Genomic DNA, 20908 nt, shown 5'->3' on the forward strand with positions numbered 1-20908 from the left:
CGTTGACCACTAATTATTTTAATTTCAAACATAGCGTCCAAGAAGCTCGGCTCGATGTTTCTGTGTTGTTCGACGTTGTACTCTTACAAAATAAATACACAGACTTTGAACAAGTATTAGGCGGCAATTATGTAGGTATTGTTTTTTTTTATATACACGCTGTTATCGTACAGTATTATTCATAGCTATAGCATGAGCTATTGTTGACTCTGAACCTAATAATAGCAGTGATACTAGTTAATAAATTATATTATAATTAGATAGACCGTTCGTTTGTTCACAATTATTTCATTATTATTACTCAACGCTCAATTTAAATAGTGTACTACGCAATCGTCGTACGAATTCATAATAATAAACGATTATTAAATACTGATTTATTTCAGTGTATGATAATAATTGCTGTTGTTGTTGTTGGTTTTTAGCTATCATGCATTAGATAAAAAGGTATTAATTTAACGATAATGTGTTTTTATTTATTTTTATCTCAAACCACTTTTTTTTCTTTTAGACTGATTTACTCAAATAGCGACCCTATCGTTCCGTAATCGTATTCGATTAGTACTTTGGTATGTCAAAAGAAGAAAAGTTAACCCGTTCCCCTTCAAAATTTATAAAAACAACCAACAAATTTACATAGTTCGGCCGATAAACGTTAGCAAACCAAATAAATATCAAAACCCCCTTTTTCTGGACGTTTTTGTGCCAATTGTTTACCGTTGTAAATTACTAAGTTGTTATGTGTGAGTGAATCAACAGTGGACAGGTATTGAAACCATTATATTTCATTATATTGTTAATTACAATGTATGGATAACACTGGCAGTAAATTATTATAGACATACGGTCAACTCTAGTCCACCCTTATAATAAAAATATGTTTTTTTAGCTCGTTATGTTATTACAATGGTTTTTATCGATATTTGTAATTACTATTACAGGTTCGCATCAAAGCGTTTATTTGAAATTAACTTCATCACCTTTAGTTGTAACTATTCATATAGAAATGTGAACTTCCCTGACCCAATATGCCCCAACCACACTGTACTGTATTTTTATATTTCCAGTTCACTTTAAATTCGAATACAGTTAACAATTAATTTTCCATAAAATTATTAACTTTTTTCATTTAATTGAAAGTATAAACAACATTTGGCCCCATTTATATTAACATATTAAATTATTTTTTGCTTATAAAAACAAATAATTGTCAAAAACATACTATACTCCGTTACGTTTTTCTTTGTCTTAAAAATAAATAGCACACTCAAGTGACATATCATTTTATGTAGGAAATAGTAATACATCAACGATGATTTGTATTATTTTGGTATGGAAAAAAAACAGTTAAATTTGCAAATATATCCGTACATACAAATTCATTACAGCGAAATATATGAAAATTTACTCGTTTGGTTTGCTCGACCACTCGCTTGGGGGAGGCTGTGAAGAGTAAAAAGCCTATTATATTGCTCTACAAAAGTGGGTGCTTTGGAGAACCAGATAAAAATGTTTTATATTTTAATATAACGAAATAATAAAATAAGGTTATATTGAAAGTGAGAGCTATCTTTTAAATTCCGACTTTAGATTTGGACATAGGAATTGACAAGTCGAGTCCGTCAGAGGTCTGACTTTTTTTTTGTGAGTGACTGTGTAATCAAAGAATGATGACCGTCGACAGACATACTAACATAACTTAGTGGACATTGTCACGGTAGTGCAGAGTTTTTTTCCGAAGCCGTTAACCATGAATCGATACTTATAGAACTATTATACATCAGACTAAGCACGATCGGAATTTATTTTATTTTTATGGTTAAAGTTTGATTCCTCTTCGAGTCAAAGTACACGGAAAAAATATTGACAAAATAATACTTATAGAGGAACCAAAAGTTGAAATAAGTATAATTTGAATTTCTTTATTTTCAAAAAGCTAAAAAAAGATTGTTTCTGATTTTTTTGTAAAAATATTATTAAAAAAATCGGCTGTTGTTTATTATTATTAATCAATGCTGTAATAGTCTGATAAAATACTGTTAGTAATGATGTTATACAAATAATAAATATATAATATAGTTTTAGCCGAGTTACTTGTTTAAGAAGACTTAAAAAAAACATGTTGGATTCTATTACTGAATGGCCTCCCTCCTCATTTGATATCACCGCTTTATTAGCATATGTTATCTTTTTTGCTTATAATGCCTTGTAGCAAAGACTGTATATATTCTTTTAATAATGTTATAATTAAAAAAATAACATTTCATATACATACTCAACGCCTTAATATAGAGTGATCCTTTTCAAATCATAAAAATGTCAATGAATTTATCTAAATGACATATTTTATTAATAACTGCTATATAATATATTTAAAAACATCTAGGTATTACTGGTATTCACAAAAAACACTTTTAGAAAATGTTTTATTTCTAAATTGTTGTGTGGCCTGTGGATAGACAGTAGATACTTGTGTAGAGAATATATTGTATGCATGACAGTTAAAATAAGACATTAAAAATAAATTTATTTATACATTACTTAATATTACATCATAACAAAAATTAATTAAGAATCGATACGCTTAAATCTCAACCATATGTTTAGATTTTGCCGTTAAGATTTCATTGATAAAAGAAGCCCATTTTATCGCCTACGTTCTCAAAAAAGAAAACTAGAAAGATACTCTAATGAGTATTACTCGTGGTAATCGGGGTAATACTTTAAATAAGTATATAATTTCTATATATTGAGTACTAAATATGAAATTAGTCTTTTCAAAATCGTGCAGTTGTTATACAAAACCGAATACAGTATACATATTTATATTATAAAATAACTGGTCAAATCAGTATTATAATAACATGTTATGTTTTTTCTAGATAATATTATTATTCTATTGCAGTTATATCACAGTTCTGTTAAAGTTATATTTAAGTTAGTAATTTACAGTTATAAGTATATATTATGAGCCAAGTTTCTCAAATATTGGACTTGTGCGCCATCATCAGCATGTTCCTTGTATGATTCAACGAATCACCGCAGTCGTGTCTGGGCGTCCAACCACTACTATTGAGGTGCAGCTTTCATTCTTTTCGCGACGCTTGAATCGACAATAACGCTCTCCGAATGAGCCTGATCTTTCTGCAACTCTGTCAATAATAAATACATAAGTCCGGATGTGCTTTTCCGACGACAACATTGAACCTATTATGCCATCCCTCGCTAAGATTGTTGGTTTTTTGGTCTCCAATTAGCGCAGTGTCGTACTGATTCCACAGTACTGGTGAATAGTGAGGAGCGACAGCTCTAAACTATTATTCCTGCACCTAGTACCGGTATATTTGTTATCGCTCGAGTGTTGCACTCCTTCGAACGCACACTTTTCGACACTCCGTATCCGTCGAGAAAAAGATAATGTACTAGAACTTTCACGAACTTGGCCCACCGATATTTTTTGATCTGATCAGAAATTATATCAAAAGTTTGCAAGTAATTTGCAAGAGTTTGCAAGTCCATTTTCAAAGTTTGCAAGTAAATATTACACGAGATAAGACAAATTTTACGTATGGTGGGCCAACTTCATGTAGCCCGGAAACTTCCTCCGAGCGACTCCGGACCCGTGCCAGTCGGTTTTTCTCAGTTTGCAACTATTTGGAAGTCTAACCCTGTAATTTGAAGTTTATATAAAACTAATTTCTTCCAAAAGCAAAAAGTCAAATTATTTAAGACAATAAGAGTGAGACAACCTAAACGTTTTTATAATAATCAACTAATATCATATATAAAACAAAATGCATTCAATAGTTAGGAATCAAATTATATAATACCTAATTTAAATATAGAAATAAATAAAATGATAAAAAATTAGACATAAGTAAAAAAAATTATTTTAACTTATTAGATGCTTTTGTACCACCCAAGCTGTTCCGGAGATCCCGAAATAGTGTCAAATTAAGAGTTATAAGTTGCAAGTCCACTAAATGTATTCAAAATCATACTATAACATGAAAAACTCTACTTTTCAATTTGCAAGTTTAGTTTTAGAATTTGCAGGTCCACAATTTTGTTTGCAAATTAAATAGTTAATTGTATGATAATTTTAAATACATTTAATAAGTTTGAAAATTAAATCACTCAATTTTTTAAGTAATAAATAGTTAAATGAATTGTATTTTAATATGATTTTGAAAACATTTAGTGCCTTGCAAATTGATAAGTAGAGTATTTTACATGTTATAGGATGATTCTGTACAATTATTGTAGACTTGCTAACTAAATTATTCAATTCACTAAATTGTACTACTAGAAATAATACAAAAAAAAATTGCTTCGGTTGATTCCGGACCGGTGCCACTCGATTCGTTTTAGTTCGGAACTATTTGCAAGTCCAAACCCTCATTTGCAGTTTATTTAAAACTAATTTCTTCAGAGAGTAAAGAATTCAAACTATTTAAGAAAATAAGAACTAAAATATTCATAAACACCTATATATTATACAAAAAAACAATATAATTGTTATACGAGCATAATAAAAAAGTTCATAGTGAAAAACTATCATGGGAAATTATTACTTTTATCTAATATACATTTTAACAATTTTCTTTCATAGTGAAGAATGTAATATTAAAAACTTACCTATTTTTTTAAATCTAATTCTATGACATTAAATAAACTAAATTAAAATAAAATTATACATTTGTACACTGTGTTATTTAGAGTACGTAATTAAATTTACATTATCAAGCGTTTTTATGTTGCGATGGGCTTTAATTTCATGTCGTCATAAATCTCTCAAATATTATTACTACGGCACATTGACACATAATGACCAATAGTTGACAGTTGTAGATTGTCGCCAACCGTAAATATAATACAACCACGCAAATGATATAATGGACAATTTTCAAAAATACACTGTGCTTAATTTTTGATCGATGAATAGAACAGAAGTCGTTTGAGAAATATATGATTTATGAGAAAAATACAATTTAAAAAAAAAAAAACGGTTCGTGATAAATGATTTTTGAGAAATATGATTTTTAAGAAATTTATGACATTTGAGAATTATGATTATTGAGAAAATTATGATTTTTAAGAAAAAATATGATTTTTGATATTCGCATATCGTATAAATTACACAAAAATCATATATTTCTTGAAAAATTATTGTTCTCAAAAATCATTCAAAAAAATTCGTATGAATCTCAAAAATCATATATTTCTCAAAAATGACGACTGCGGCGATTCGTTGAATCATACGAGTAACATGCTGAAGATGGCGCACAAGTCCAATATTTGAGAAACTTGGCTCATAATATATACATATAACTGTAAATTACTAACTGAAATATAAATGCAATAGAATAATAATAATAGAATAAATAATAATAGAATGATAATAGAATTTCTTGCTTTTTGCAAATTACTTGCAAACTTTTGATATAATTTTTGATCAGATCAAATAATATTTGTAGGCCAAGTTCAAGTACGTGAACTTTTGATTTGATGAAACGGTCATGCGGGAATAATTTGTTTACAGAAAATTGGATACAGAAAATGAGTACGGAAAAATGTACTGTAATCGTCTCTACCTATTATAATGTACAAGGGCATGCTGTGTAATCAAACCGGTTTTGAGTGGGAGCGTAATTGGTTCTTAATATTAAATAAGTCATTAAATACTCTTATTTAATAATATCATTGCATTTTATAAAATGATTACAACTCATCCAGTTTTGTTTAATATCACGGAGTTTATTTAACTAATGGGTATATTCCATCAGTATATTTCAATCAACATTTTTTTTATGTAATAATTTTATAAAATTATCATAGCATTCCTTAGATAAAATAAATTATTATAACTCAGTGGTCTTTTACATGAACATTTTAGCTACTTTATAACGGTTTTCTATACAAATTTATAGGTATTGATTTATAAGTATTTAATAACAACAATTTTTTACTTGAAAACGTGGTCAAATAACTTGGGTCAGAGATTTATTAGTTTACGTATAATACGTAATACACTTAAGTAAACGTGAAAATTATCAAGGCAAAAGTCTTGAACTATGCCAAACTCATGAAATTTAATCAAATCGGATACAAGCAAAATAACATTAACATTAGTTAAATCAATTTCCTAAAAACTTTTTAAATGATCTATAATATTTTTAGAACTTTTAAATGTGTTTTGTAAAGTAATTAAATGTTATCGTAGGCATTTATCAAACAAAAAACTTATACAATATACAATATTCACTTAGAGTTAGTACATACATTTTTTTGAAAAAGAATATAGCTATAAATACAAACATTTTATTGCATTTTAATAGCTATAGTAAAGATCATAATATCGTATAGAAAGTCAATAAATATTAATTGAAGACGATTGAAAATGAACTATTTTATCATAAGATAATAATACAAACTAATACATAGCTAAAATTAACTAAGAACAGATAGGCAAAAAAAATGTCTGATATTATGTTATTATTTCTTACTTATGATGATTAATTTATCATATAACAATCATTATTAGATTTTACATCATAACAAAAATGATTTAAGAATCAATACGTTTAAATCTCAACCATATTCCATTTTCGGGACAAGTAGTTATAGCTATCTTTTTCGGTTTCATGGGAACATCAGTTTTTTCACAAGGCTCTACTCGGTACTTAATTAATAGTTTAGAAAGTGCCAATTTCATCTCCATTTCGGCAAAACGCTTTCCTAGGTAAAACACAATTAAGTAATGTATATTTATTTGTTCCTGTTCTCCTATCTAATGATAACTATGAACTGATATAGTTATTACCTAAACATATACGAGGTCCTTCTCCAAAAGGCATGTAAACACCACTTGGTCTTTTGACTTTTTCTTCGGGTGTAAAACGTTCCGGATTGAAGGTAATCGGATCCGGGTAATACATTGGGTCCATGTGTAGGCTGTATGCAGGTATAGCGATTTTAGTTCCTTTTTCTATTACCAAATCTTCTCCATGAACTTTGTAAGACTCTGAAGCTTCTCTGAAGATTATTGATAATGGCGGATACATACGTAGAGTTTCTACGGAAAAAACATGCGTGCAAACAAATTAGTTTATTTTACTTTCAAAAAGTTTTTTTAATAATCTTAGTTAATTAATAAAAAAAAAGCAATGACTCTGACCTGATATGACCATTTCAAGGTATGAAAGTTCTGTTAAGAAATCGTTATTGAGCTCGCTGTTATGTTTAGACATTGCGGTCAAGATTTCATCGCGAACACGGTCTTGGATATGATTTTTTAGAGCCAGTTCATATAAACAGTAGCTCATGGTAGTCGAAACCGTCTCAAACCCAGCAAGGAACGTGATAAAAGCGTTTGCTGCTATATCTGTTTCTTTGTAGTTCACTGCGACAACCAAAAAAATTGATAAATAGCAGTTGTATTGTATTAACGTTTAGGAGTATTAAAATTTGAATAGTTAAAAATTGTTTTTTTTTTAACTTATCAGGAAGTAAGATTAAGTTTCTTTTATTATTCAACAAGAAAATTATTTAGAAAAAATACTGCGAGGTGTGCGAGGAATGTAGACAAAAAATGATGAGTTTGTCAACATAAACATAAAGTTTTAGTTACTAAGAAAATTGTTAGGCATGAATCATACATAGATATTGCAGAGAGAACACAAATATATTGCGTTGAGCGTTGATACATTGCTGCCTTATCTCAGTCCACCACGCGCCTATACATTTTTTTTTTAAATTATTCTTGTTACAGGTTCTCGCGCCTATCGTAAAAGGCGACTATTGTGACGTCGAGCCGAACGAGCCTTCAGCCGATCCACTTCTCTTGTGACACACCTTCCCCGGCCCGCAATTAGCGCCTAGCGCTACTAGTCGGTCCGTGGTCGTAGGGGACCCCTTAGGGGCGAACCACTAAAGCCAAGGTACGATCGATCGATTATTCTTGTTAATGTTTTACTAAATAATAATCTGAATAAAAAGAATGAACGGAAGAAAAATTTTTTTACTGTACCATACAATATTGTCAAAATACATGTAGATTTTTCAAATATTTAATGAAACAAATAATTCAAAAAATTATTTTATCGCGTATTGCAAATTATAAATTTAAATTTGTTTATAAAATTAAATATTTATATATTATTAAGTTTAAAGTAAACAGTAATGAAGGTACTTGTATGTTATCGCGACTACTTGAATATGCGGTGGAAAAGGATCTCACCCTGGTGGACTACCAATGGGTATCACAATTCCGTTACCGCGACTCCCAGTGACGAACACCGTAATACAATACAATAATTTTTTTAATTAATAATTAATGTGAGGGGTAATAGTGAGGTGAAATTGAAAGTGTGGTTTACTGTTAAGTGGTTGAAACCTGAGACTTTAACTCCTCTGTCTTTTAATCACGCCAACAATCAGAATGAAACAGTTGTGTCTATTTTGATATTATTTTTAATTACTTCTATGATTTAACGTTACATTTCCAAAATATTTGTTTTCGAATATACAACTTTGATTCATGACCATACCCACACACACGTCTTATAGGTAAAATACCATGATCTTGGAAAAATGTCACGGCATCTATTACATTCGATGGTAAATCCCAGATTTGCATGGTAAAATGATTAACAAATTTTAAAAATTTTAAAAATTAAAATCAACGTGTTTGTGTGTTGATAAGTCTGAACAAGGTCATAATAGGTCATAATACGATAACCACAGTTTAGTTTGGTATGAATATGCCTGAAATGTATGTTATTACTACTCTAAATTATTATTTAAGAAGTTTAGTTTCATTGTTTTATATTCATTATGAAACTACAGTGATAATAAAAATATAATACCATTACCTGATGGTTCCAATTTGTTGATGATTAAATCTTGTCTAGCCTGCATCAAACACTGCACAAGATCGTTTCTCACAATATTGTTTTTTCTTCTGTAGTCCATCGTTTGGTTAAGCGATGATTCGAAAAATTGTGTTGCCTCTGGAGGATAGTCGCTAAAGTTCAACATTTTCCTAAACGATGGCGAAATATACGTGATAACATCTCTCATAAGCAATCTGAGTGTCGCCGTGAACACGGCTTTTCCGGCTTTCCGGAATTGCGAATCTTTATCAACGATGGCGTTTAACTGAAGCCCAAAAGCGCAAGTACCGATTACGTCCGTCGAATAATCACCCATGATGTCACGCACTTCTAACACGTCCGATTGAATTAAATTCATTTCCAAATTCTTCATCAATTGGTCACTACATTCTTTAATCTGATAGTGCATGTTTTTTAGTTTTGATGATGTAAAAACTGAGCTAATTTTGCTTCTCATAATTTTCCATTTCTGTCCTTTCATCGCAAACAAATGGTTCGACAGAGGAGTAGCATTGACATCCAAAGGCATAAATTTGTCTGTGAAATGTGAGAAATCCTTTATGAGTACCTTAGTTATGAGATCCGGATCGCGAAGCATTAATGTTGGCGCTCTCATCTGGTAAATTCCCCAGTACTTGTGTCCAAAACTTTGTTTATACAATCTGTTGAAAAGATCAGAAATGTGTTCGATTCCAAAGATGACAGTTGCGAAATTTCCAAACATTGGCAGTGGTCGGCCGTACGGCACGTTTCTTTTGCGCCAATATCCATAAGTGGAAATGCTAAAGTAATATAATAAACACCCTAAAACTAAGAACAACGCGCACGTGTACATAAAGCAAGTGCCGGTAAAAATCGATGTACCGACTAACGATAACATGATTGGACTTTATCTGCGCATGAAAGAAAACTACAAGCAAAAATAAATTCTGTAGTATGGCCTTAGCATTTTTTCAAACACAGTCCCTACTTATATTGATTTATAAAAACATGACGTGTAGTTAAACTGGTTTTGAGTAGTGGGAGCGTGTTCCTTACTACCTTATAGAGAATTTTAAATATGAAAAAATATTTTATCTTTTTGTCTGTAAATGAATCATAAAAAATAATTTTTAATAAAACGGAACGGTTTTTAAAGTTATTATTAAATAACTTAAATGATGGCAGTAAGGATTAAAATATTTAATTTGAATTTCATTGTTATTAAGAATAAATAATTTTTATTCTGAAATGTAGAAAAAAATATTTGATCACTTTAATTATTATTTAAAGTTCAGTATTTCAAGATTTCTATTTATCTATTTTAAAATAGACTAATTGTATATTAATTAATTACTCAACATTGTTTTAAAACATTATTTCAAGTATATAATATTGTGAACAAAAATTCACTTTTAATATTATTGTTACTATTTTTATTACTTATTTTATTAACATTTTTAGCTTCAAAGCAAAGCGAGAAGGTATTGGTTTTACTCTGATGTGGGCTTTTTTTTTAGCTGTACGCATTGTAACTTTTTTAATACTAGACCAATTCCTTCGAATAGCAATTCTATAAAATCACAAATTTTATCTAGTTTGTACTTTAGGGGGGTAAAAGTTGAAAAAGTTTAATTCTTCACAGACGAAATTTGAAAAAACAAAATAAAAACCGTACGAGTTTTTAAGTTGGAACTTTTACTGGCTATAATTTCGAGAAAAAGAGTCGGATCGAGTTGAAATGCATAAGAAATAATTATTTGGTATTCCCGCACACGTCAATTGTGTCAAATTTAATTTATATCCATTTCCCACCCCCCTAGGAGGGGGGTACAAGTTTTTTTGTTTTTTTGGGGTTTTTAGCCGTAATTTTAAAACTTTTGGGTTGAAAATTTGCCAGTAGTTGGAACTCATATGTATCCATTTTTGACTTTAAGTTTACACAAATTCAAATTTTTTTTTTTTTAACTAAAAACACGGTGTACCAGATGTGAGAAATGAACAGACTAAAAACTATCAGTTGGTAACGTCTATCCGTGTTAGGTTAGGTTAGGGCCCAACAAAACCCTAAACAATTTGTTTAAATAAAATGTAATAAAAACAATTATTATAAGAGTGTAACCTGTTAGTATGTACTTTATTATTGTATTGTCAAATATAAGTTATTAATTCAATAAATCAAAAATTCATCTTATTATAATAATTAAACAATATCATATATAAAAAAAATTTCTTTCTATAATTAATAAATCGAATGAAAAAAAAATATAATAATTAAAATACAGAAAAATAAATAAAATCTTAAAAAACATCATCATCAAGCTTAACGGAACTTATTAGCCCGTATTTAAGAATCAATACGTTTAAATCTTAACCATATTCCGTTTTCGGGAACAGTAGTTAGAGCTAGCTTTTTCGGTTTCATGGGAACATCAGTTTTTTCACAAGGTTCTATTTGGTACATAGTTAATAGTTTAGAAAGTGCCAATTTCATCTCCATTTCGGCAAAACGTTTTCCTAGAAATATCAAAAAAAAAAAAACCATAGCTATAACATAATTTTATGAAAACGTTTATTTTCCTGTTTTCATATCTAATGATAACTATAAACTGTTAAAAATAGCAATACCTAAACATATACGAGGCCCTTCTCCGAAAGGCATGTAAACACCACTTGGCCTTTTGGCTTTTTCTTCGGGTGTAAAACGTTCTGGATTGAAGCGTATTCGGATCAGGGTAATACATTGGATCCATGTGTAGGCTGTATGCAGGTATAGCGATTTTAGTACCCTTTTCTATTACCAAATCTTCTCCAGGAACTTTGTAGGACTTTGTAGCTTCTCTGATAATAATCGATAAAGGTGGATACATACGTAGAGTTTCTACGGAAAACAGGTACGTACACAAATTAGTTTATTTTACTTTCAAAAAGTTTTTCGGTAATCTTAGTTAAATATCGAAAAAAAAAATCAACGACACTGACCTGATATGACCATTTCCAGGTATGAAAGTTCTGTTAAGAAATCGTTATTGAGCTCGCTGTTATGTTTAGACATTGCGGTCAAGATTTCATCGCGAACACGGTCTTGGATATGATTTTTTAGAGCCAGTTCATATAAACAGTAGCTCATGGTAGTCGAAACCGTCTCAAACCCAGCAAGAAACATGAGAAAAGCGTTTGCAGCTATATCCGTTTCTCTATAGATCACTACAGAGTAACATAAATGACAAATTATATAAACGAAAATGTGGGAAATTAATTCTTATCAATAATTTATAGGAGGCGATATAGTATATGATTAGCTTTATGCAAAATTGGCCTTAGTTCTTAACTTTAAACTTTTGGAAAACGAAAAAACGTTTGATATGTTAGATACGATTATATGTTTTTTGATATTTAAAATGCTTGTTTACAATAGGCTTTAGTAATGAGACTAAAGCCGTTTTAACATTATTGGATAAGTAAAGTGATAACGAATCTGTAATAATCACGTTTTTGATAAAATGATGTTTTATGCCCTTTTTGCATGAAACAATTCATATAATATAATGTTTATCTGCTTATAGTTGTACATATTATATTTATAATAACAGAGATATTATTATTAAGGATATTTTTAAACTAAGCAAGGAATAATTGTTTTTTTTTCTTATTGTACGAGAAAGAGTATAAATTTTTTTTTAACTACAATTTCATAAATGTAATGCTTAGTTTAATTTTTAGGTAGGGTGTGGGAGAAACATAGACTTTGGTTAAAGTTTGTCGACGAATATATAAAGTTATAACCACTAAAAAAATGGTTTGGCTGGAATTTTACGTGAATATGTAAGAAAGAAAACAATTATATTATAGTAAATCCCACAGATCAGCTAGTAATAATAGGTTAAGAGTTCATAATATGATGATTTATATTACCCAAGATTAAAATAGGTTTTTGCCAAACATAAATTATTTTTATGTTAACAAAACAACTGGCAACTTTTTGGCTAAAAATTAGACAATTTTTTTCAAAGTAACATAGAAAAGGGAGTAGTATTATTTAAATTTTAAGTATTTTTGTTGGGAAAAATATGGTATAACATAACAATATCTGTTAAAAATATTAGGAAAAACCCAAAATGTTGAACATATATTTTAACTAAAAATGTAGTAATTAAATTACATTTTGCATAGTTAAAAAATAAAAATAAATCTTATATTTTGTCTAATAAATTATCTGAATAGAAAAATATTTACTGTACCATACTATTTTGGCTAAATACAAACATTTTTTTAAATAATAATTTATAAAAATTTAGTTTTATATTAGGTATATCATTAAATATTTTATCAAAGTAGTATTGTAAGTATTATAAAATAGTAATAAAAAAAGTTATACACTAAACAATAATTATGAAAATGTATGTTTTTACTTATCTCTAAATTGTTATCTACAAATTTTTGTTTTTTTTTTTTGGTTGCCAACATTCAGTTTTTAGATAATGGGGTACAGTACAATGGTGCGATTACTTAATCCACACTTTTTTATTTATTGTGTAACTAGTGAAGATGACAAAAATATTTTAGCTTTAAATCTAAAACTCAATGATTACCTGATGGTTCTAATTTGTTAACGATTAAATCTTGTCTAGCCTGCATCAAACACTGCACAAGATCGTTTCTCACAATATTGTTTTGTGTTCTGTACGCCATCGTTTGGTTAAACGAAGATTCGAAAAAGCCTGATGCCTCTGGAGGAAAGTCGCCTATTTTCAACATTTTCCTAAGTGATGGTGAAATAAACGTGATCAAATCTTTCACAACATTTCTAAGTGTCGCCGTGAACACGGCTTTTCCGGCTTTCCGGAATTGCGAATCTTTATCAACGATGGCGTTTAACTGAAGCCCAAAAGCGCAAGTACCGATTACGTCCGTCGAATAATCGCCCATGATGTCACGCACTTCTAACATGTCCGATTGAATTAAATTCATTTCCAAATTCTTCATCAATTGGTCACCACATTCATTAATCTGATCTTGCATGTTTTTTAGCTTTGAAGATGTAAAAACTGGGCTCATTTTGCTTCTCATAATTTTCCACTTCTGTCCTTTCATCGTGAATAGATGGTTCGTTAAAGGAGTAGTGTTGACATCTACAGGTACACCGTGGTCAGTGAAATGTGAGAAATCCTTGATGAGTACCTTAGTTATGAGATCCGGATCGCGAAGCATTAACGTTGGCGCTCTCATCTGGTAAATTCCCCAGTACTTGTGTCCAGAACTGTGTTTATACAATCTGTTGAAAAGATCAGAAATGTGTTCGATTCCGAAAGATGACAGTTGCGAAATTTCCAAACATTGGCAGTGGTCGGCCGTACGGCACGTTTCTTTTGCGCCAATATCCATAAGTGGAAATGCTAAAGTAATAAAATAAACACCCTAAAACTAAGAACAACGCGCCCGTGTACATACTCCATGTGCCAGAAAAAAACGTCGTACCGGCTAACGATAGCATGATTAATTTATGCATACATAAAATAAGACTAAAAGTAGAAATTAATTGATCGGGATGGTCTTACGTTATATACAACGAGTCCCTACTTATTATTATTAATATGTCGATGCTGTGTTATCAGACTGGTTTAAAGTGGGAACGTTTTCCGGCGGCGTATCTCTAATTACTATTATTAATTATTGTTTTGTAATGAGTTTAATATGTATAAATTACATAGCATTATAAGCCTGAGATATATAAGGTACAATAGGCCATACCTTTGTAAACCATTGCATTACATAAATCTAAAATCGATTACAAAAGGTGAGATGATAGTGAGTAACAACTTCCATAGGTGAGAACACACGTTTAACGTGTCAAACCCAATTGTTGTAACTCTAAACAAATTTTCCTTGGAACTTATCCGTGTTAATATTTAACTATTTTTCTGTGTTGTAATAATAAGTGTACTTAAGAATTGTAAAAACCCGAAATAATGCAGTGATACGGAAGATCCAAATTTTATTCACTAATTAGAAAAAAAACTTATGAATTAAATATTATGTTATTATTTCTTACCCAGGACGATTAATTTATCACATTATAATCATTATTAAGTTTTACATCATAACAAAAATGATTTAAGAATCAATACGTTTAAATTTCAACCATATTCCGTTTTCCGGAACAGTAGTTGGAGCTAACTTTTTCGGTTTCATGGGAACATCAGTTTTTTCACAAGGCTCTACTCGGTACTTAGTTAATAGTTTAGAAAGTGCCAATTTCATCTCCATTTCAGCAAAACGCTTGCCTAGAAATATCAAAAAAGAAATTATTATCTATAACATAATTTTATAACTATTAAAATTATTACCTAAGCATATACGAGGCCCTTCTCCGAAAGGCATGTAAACACCGCTTGGCCTTTTGGCTTTTTCTTCGGGTGTAAAACGTTCCGGATTGAAGGTAATCGGATCCGGGTAGTACATTGGATCCATGTGTATACTGTATGCCGGTATAGCAATTTTGGTACCCTTTTCTATTACTAAATCTTCTCCGGGAACTTTGTAGGACTCTGTAGCTTCTCTGGCAATTACCGATAAAGGTGGATACATACGAAGAGTTTCTATGAAAAATAAATGTGTGTTAATAAATTTGTCTATTTTACCCAGGCCGTTTCTAAGGAGTATAGAATAAGCAATTTTTCGAAAAATGAACTAAAATGTATACTTATTAATACAGTAATGAGGATACTTTGTTGATTGCCATTTTTTTTGTAAGACTATCACAGTCATTTTTATAGGATAAATTAAAAATTTTTCCTCATTTTTACGCAGATTAATTTTTCTAAGGCCTTATGTATAGTTTAGGAAAGAAATTTATACATATATATGTCAAAATTATCTGTGCTCTTGCATCTGTATTTTTTCAATATAAGTTTCAGTTCATTAACAGGTTGAAATATTTATAAAAAGGTCATGGTAGAGCATTTTCAATGTTGTTGTCCATATTATGTGAAAATTAGGTTTCTTAGTTTTGATTACAGTTTTTGTAAAATGTATCCAAGCAAGGCGGGATTCTTAAAGAAAATAACCAGTGTGTGACGTCCTCTTAAGAGGATTGTGCATGCGTTCAATTTTTTTGACGTTTTTGACCAAAAAGTTAAAAAAGTGGCAACTATTTATGATGGTTTGATTTAAATTCTGTTTTAATACATGAGTTCTCCAGCAACAAAGCTGGGTTATGTAGAAAACCGATTTTATAAAAATGTTTGCTTTTATTTGTAAAAAAATCAATCTGAAAAATTGCAAATGTATTTAATTTAATTACAATAAAATAAAATATTGAAATGAAAATCGGCATCCTTTATAACATGGTCGATATTTTTCTGTTTTTTTTGGTATAAAATAAATCAAAAAAGCTTTACTCATAGAAAAAACTATTTTAATAAAAACAATACCTTGATGCTTATACAATTAAACTGGTAAATTAACTAACATGGCCGAAATATATTAAAAGCAGACCGCTTTCAATACCCTTAAGTATTGTATAAAAAGCAATCAAACTAACCTGATATGACCATTTCGAGGTATGGAAGATCTATTAAGAACTCGGTATTGAACTCGCCGTTATGTTTGGTATTTGCGGTCAAGATTTCATCCCGAACGCGGTCTTGAATGTGTTTCTTCATCGCTAGTTCATATAAACAATAGCTCATGGTGTTCGAAACCGACTCAAATCCGGCAATGAACATAAGAAAAGCGTTTGCTGCTATATCCGTTTCTTTGTAGTTCACTGCGACAACATAAATTGTACATTCACTTAAAAAATCGGAATAATCAGAGAATTCTTATCAATAATTTATAGTAGGTGGTACTAAAATATTTAATTGATATCATATAAAATATCAACGATTACCTGATGGTTCTAATTTGTTGATGATTAAATCTTGTCTAGCCTGCATCAAACACTGCACGAGATCGTTTCTCACGATGTTGTTTTTTGTTCTGTAGTCCATCGTTTGGTTAAATGAAGATTCGAAAAAATCTGTTGCTTCTGGAGGGACGTCGGCAATTTTCAACATTTTTCTTAACGATGGTGAAATAAAAGTGATAACATCTCTCACAACATATTTGAGTGACAATGTAAACACAGCTTTTCCGGCTTTTCGGAAAGGTGAATCCTTATCGACGATGGCGTTTAACTGAAGCCCAAAAGCGCAAGTACCGATTACGTCCGTCGAATAATCACCCATGATGTCACGTACCTCTAACACGTCTGATTGAATTAAATTCATTTCTAAATTCTTCATCAATTGGTCACTACATTCTTTAATCTGACCTTGCATGTTTTTCAATTTTGAAGATGTGAAAACGGGGCTTATATAGTTTCTCATGATTTTCCATTTTTGTCCATTCATCGAGAATAGGTGATTCGCCAGAGGAGTAGTGTCGATATCGACAGGTATACCGTGGTCAGTGAAATGTGAGAAATCCTTTATAAGTACCTTAGTTATGAGATCCGGATCGCGAAGCATTAACGTTGGCGTTCTCATCTGGTACAATCCCCAGTACTTGTGTCCGTAACTATGTTTATACAATCTTTTGAAAAGATCAGAAAGGTGTTCGAATCCAAAGATGATTGCTGTAAAATCTCCAAACATTGGCACCGGCCGGTCATACGGCACGTTCATTTTTTGCCAATATCCATAAGTAGAAATGCTATAGTAATAAAATAAACACCCTAAAACTATGAATAACGCGCCCGTGTACATAAACCAAGTGCCGGTAAATATCGACGTATTGGCTAATGACAACATGGTTGATTTATTTTGCGGTTTAAAGAAGACTAAAAGTAAAAATGAATTCTGTTGTATGGTCTTATCATTTTTTAAACTAAGACCCTGTTTATTTTATGAATAAAAGCTTGTTGAGTAATTAAGCTGTTTCTGAGTGGAAACATTATCTATTGGAGTAGCTTTATCTATCACGAACATTCAAGTATGTAATTTAAACAATAAAATAATTTCAAAGCAATGACATCACCGGTTTTTTCAAATTTATAAGTACTATTTTTTCAATAAAAATTGTTTGATCCGTTTAATATTTTATACCTTCAGAAGCATTCCAGCCGATAGCGTACAATGTGTACCTAATAGAATACTTATTTAAAACATAACAATACAGGAAACTAATCTGGCTTATGTTCGTTAAAATTATAGTGCTGTAAATCGATCATTTTTTTAATTATTACAATTTTATATTTCTTTTAGAATTATTTAAATTTTGTTTAGTTTTTAGTGAAACGCTAAACTTGTTTTATATTATTAATATAAAATCAATGATTATATACACATATGAACAATGTGACAAAGAGTCTACGACCAAAAACACAAAACCATACATAGTGTTCTCTCCTACAATTTTTCTCAGAACTTCCTTATCATAAGACGTATAACACATAATAAAACTAGGCGCACTTTATCAAAACGTATGATTTACACAATTTTAAAGTAAATAAATTAAAGTAACTATGTCAAAGTTAGGAAATTGTATTGAATCGGATACCGTTTCCAAATGAAAAATAACACCAACTATAGGTAGTTAAAAATAAATGTCCAATAAATTGTACACAATTCTGTTAAATTGTGTCTACTTGTTTTAATAAAAGTTAAACCATTAAATATATTTTGTGGTAACAGCAAATTATCCTACCTCAAAAAAAAATTTTTTTTTATAAATTTGATTAACTATGGTAAAAATGTAAAAACCATAGCCAAAAAGAATCAATGGATATTAATTAATAATGATTGAAAATGAATCGATTTATCACGTAATAATCATTTATAACTTTTACAGTAAAATTATTTAAAAATCTGTACGTTTAAATTTTAACCATATCCCATTTTCGGGAACAGTGGTGATAGCTGGCTTTTTCAGTTTCATGGGAACATCAGCTTTTTCACAAGGCTCTACTTGGTACTTAGTTAGTAACTTAGAAAGTGCCAATTTCATCTCCATTTCGGCAAAACGCTTGCCTAAAAATAACAAAAAGGAAATTATTAGCTAAAACATAATTATATGTAAATTTCTAGGTTTCTGTTTTCCTATCTGATAATAACTATAAACTATTAAAATTATTACCTAAGCATATACGAGGCCCTTCTCCAAAAGGCACGTAAACACCACTTGGCCTTTTGACTTTTTCTTCGGGTGTAAAACGTTCTGGATTGAAGGTAATCGGATCAGGGTAATACATTGGATCCATGTGTAGACTATATGCAGGTATAGTGATTTTAGTTCCCTTTTCTATTACTAAATCTTCACCGGGAACTTTGTAGGACTCTGAAGCTTCTCTGATAATTATCGATAAAGGTGGATACATACGTAGAGTTTCCACAGAAAACATGTATTTATATAAATTAGTTTATTTTAATTTCAAAAAGTTATTCAGTAACCTTAGTTAAATAATGACAAAAAAGCAATGACTGACCTGATAGGACCATTTCCAGGTATGAAAGTTCTGTTAAGAACTCGTTACTGAACTCGCCGTTATGTTTAGACATTGCGGTTAAGATTTCATTGCGAACACGGTCTTAGATATGTGTTTTTTCAGAGCCTAGCTCGTATAAACAGTAGCTCATGGTAGTCGAAACCGTCTCAAACCCGGCAACGAACGTGAAGGAAAGCGTTTGCTGCTATATCTGTTTCTCTGTAGTTCACTACAGAGTAACATAAATGACAAATTATATAAACGAAAATGTGGGAAAATAATTCTCATCAATAATTTATAGGAGGCGATACAGTATACACAAGTAGATCAAATTATAAAAACGGAATAGTCAGATGATTCTTATTAATAAATTATAGGCGCCGGTACTGTATCTAATATATAATGAATCTATTGTTTATGGTACTGTATTGAAATTTCATTTAATATTATGGATTTTTTAAAATTATGTCAAAAAATATGATCAGGTTTCTTTTTGTATAATACAAGAAAATGTACTTTTATTATTTGGTACAATTGTTTTAATTCAATACTCTAAAATAAAAATAATTTGATTTTAAGAAGGAACAAGGAAAAGAAGTTATTTTAAGCGGATATTCGGGATTATAATTATATTATTGTTAAAAAATGATAAGGGCTTTTCATGTTTTTTTCGAAGAGGATGAAACTTGCAAAACTATTTTTATGTAAATTATAGCTATTCTGTTTGCTATAATTCAAACGTGATTCATTTTTAATAGCCGTTTTTTTAAATTTCATAAAATATTATACGATGTACACACACGGTTTTTTTTATTAATTAATAATTTATATTTTTATAAATAATCTTAAAACAATATAATATTTTTTTTAATACTAAAAAATAAACTATTTATTGTAAAAACAATATAATCTGGTTTAGATATGGACTGAATGTAGTTTTATCTAAAAACATAGAATTCAAATGAAATATTTTATTTTTGCATTTTCATTTGTATTATCTAGTATTTTTGAAAAAAATCTTAATTTCAAATACGTTTGAACAATAAATTGTTTAAATAAAAAAATTACCAAGAAAAAAATATATTTACTGTATCTGCAACTATTTTTTTTTAAAGTTACAAAGACATAAAGACTTTGAGTTATAATTATTAATTTTATTTATGAAAATTTAGTTTTTTTAGTTTAAGTGTATCAAACTAACATAATACTTTAATAGTAATCAATTTTAAGTTTTAGAGATAAAATAGAAAAATATACTAGACAATTATAAATATGTCTAAATAATATAGTATTACATCTCTAAATTGTTGTGTTGGCTTTTTGTACACACGATCTGTTTTTAGTTAACCAAGTGTGCAATACAATGGCGATGATAAAATTAGAATATTTAATCTAAAACTCGACGATTATCTGATGGTTCCAATTTGTTGGTGATTAAATCTTGTCTAGCCTGCATTAAACACTGCACGAGATCGTTTCTCACGGTATTGTTTTTTTTTCTGTAGTCCATTGTTTGGTTAAACGAAGATTCGAAAAAAGTTCACTGTGACAACAATCCACATATTATATT

The 20908-nt window shown here is 29.8% G+C and overlaps 1 protein-coding gene and 1 pseudogene across 1 annotated transcript; both read right to left on the reverse strand.

The window, feature by feature from the left end:
- Positions 1 to 6268: 6268 nt before the first annotated feature.
- LOC126844826 (uncharacterized) lies at positions 6269 to 14730 on the reverse strand. The gene is given in 10 exon segments (XM_050583250.1): positions 6269 to 6738; positions 6824 to 7075; positions 7178 to 7402; positions 8874 to 9785; positions 11235 to 11390; positions 11502 to 11592; positions 11594 to 11754; positions 11856 to 12080; positions 13466 to 14189; positions 14191 to 14730. Coding segments are annotated over 10 exon segments (3108 nt in total). The 5' UTR covers positions 14383 to 14730; the 3' UTR covers positions 6269 to 6568.
- Positions 14731 to 14892: 162 nt separating this feature from the next.
- LOC126844827 (probable cytochrome P450 6a14) lies at positions 14893 to 20872 on the reverse strand (annotated as a pseudogene).
- Between the last annotated feature and the right edge of the window lie 36 nt (positions 20873 to 20908).

This window comes from Adelges cooleyi, unplaced genomic scaffold (assembly GCF_023614345.1).
Source record: "Adelges cooleyi isolate 19-005CV unplaced genomic scaffold, UGA_ACOO_1.1 ACOO_flye_CR_arks_rails_tigmint_CR_PRNA_651, whole genome shotgun sequence".
Lineage (NCBI taxonomy): Eukaryota > Metazoa > Arthropoda > Insecta > Hemiptera > Adelgidae > Adelges > Adelges cooleyi.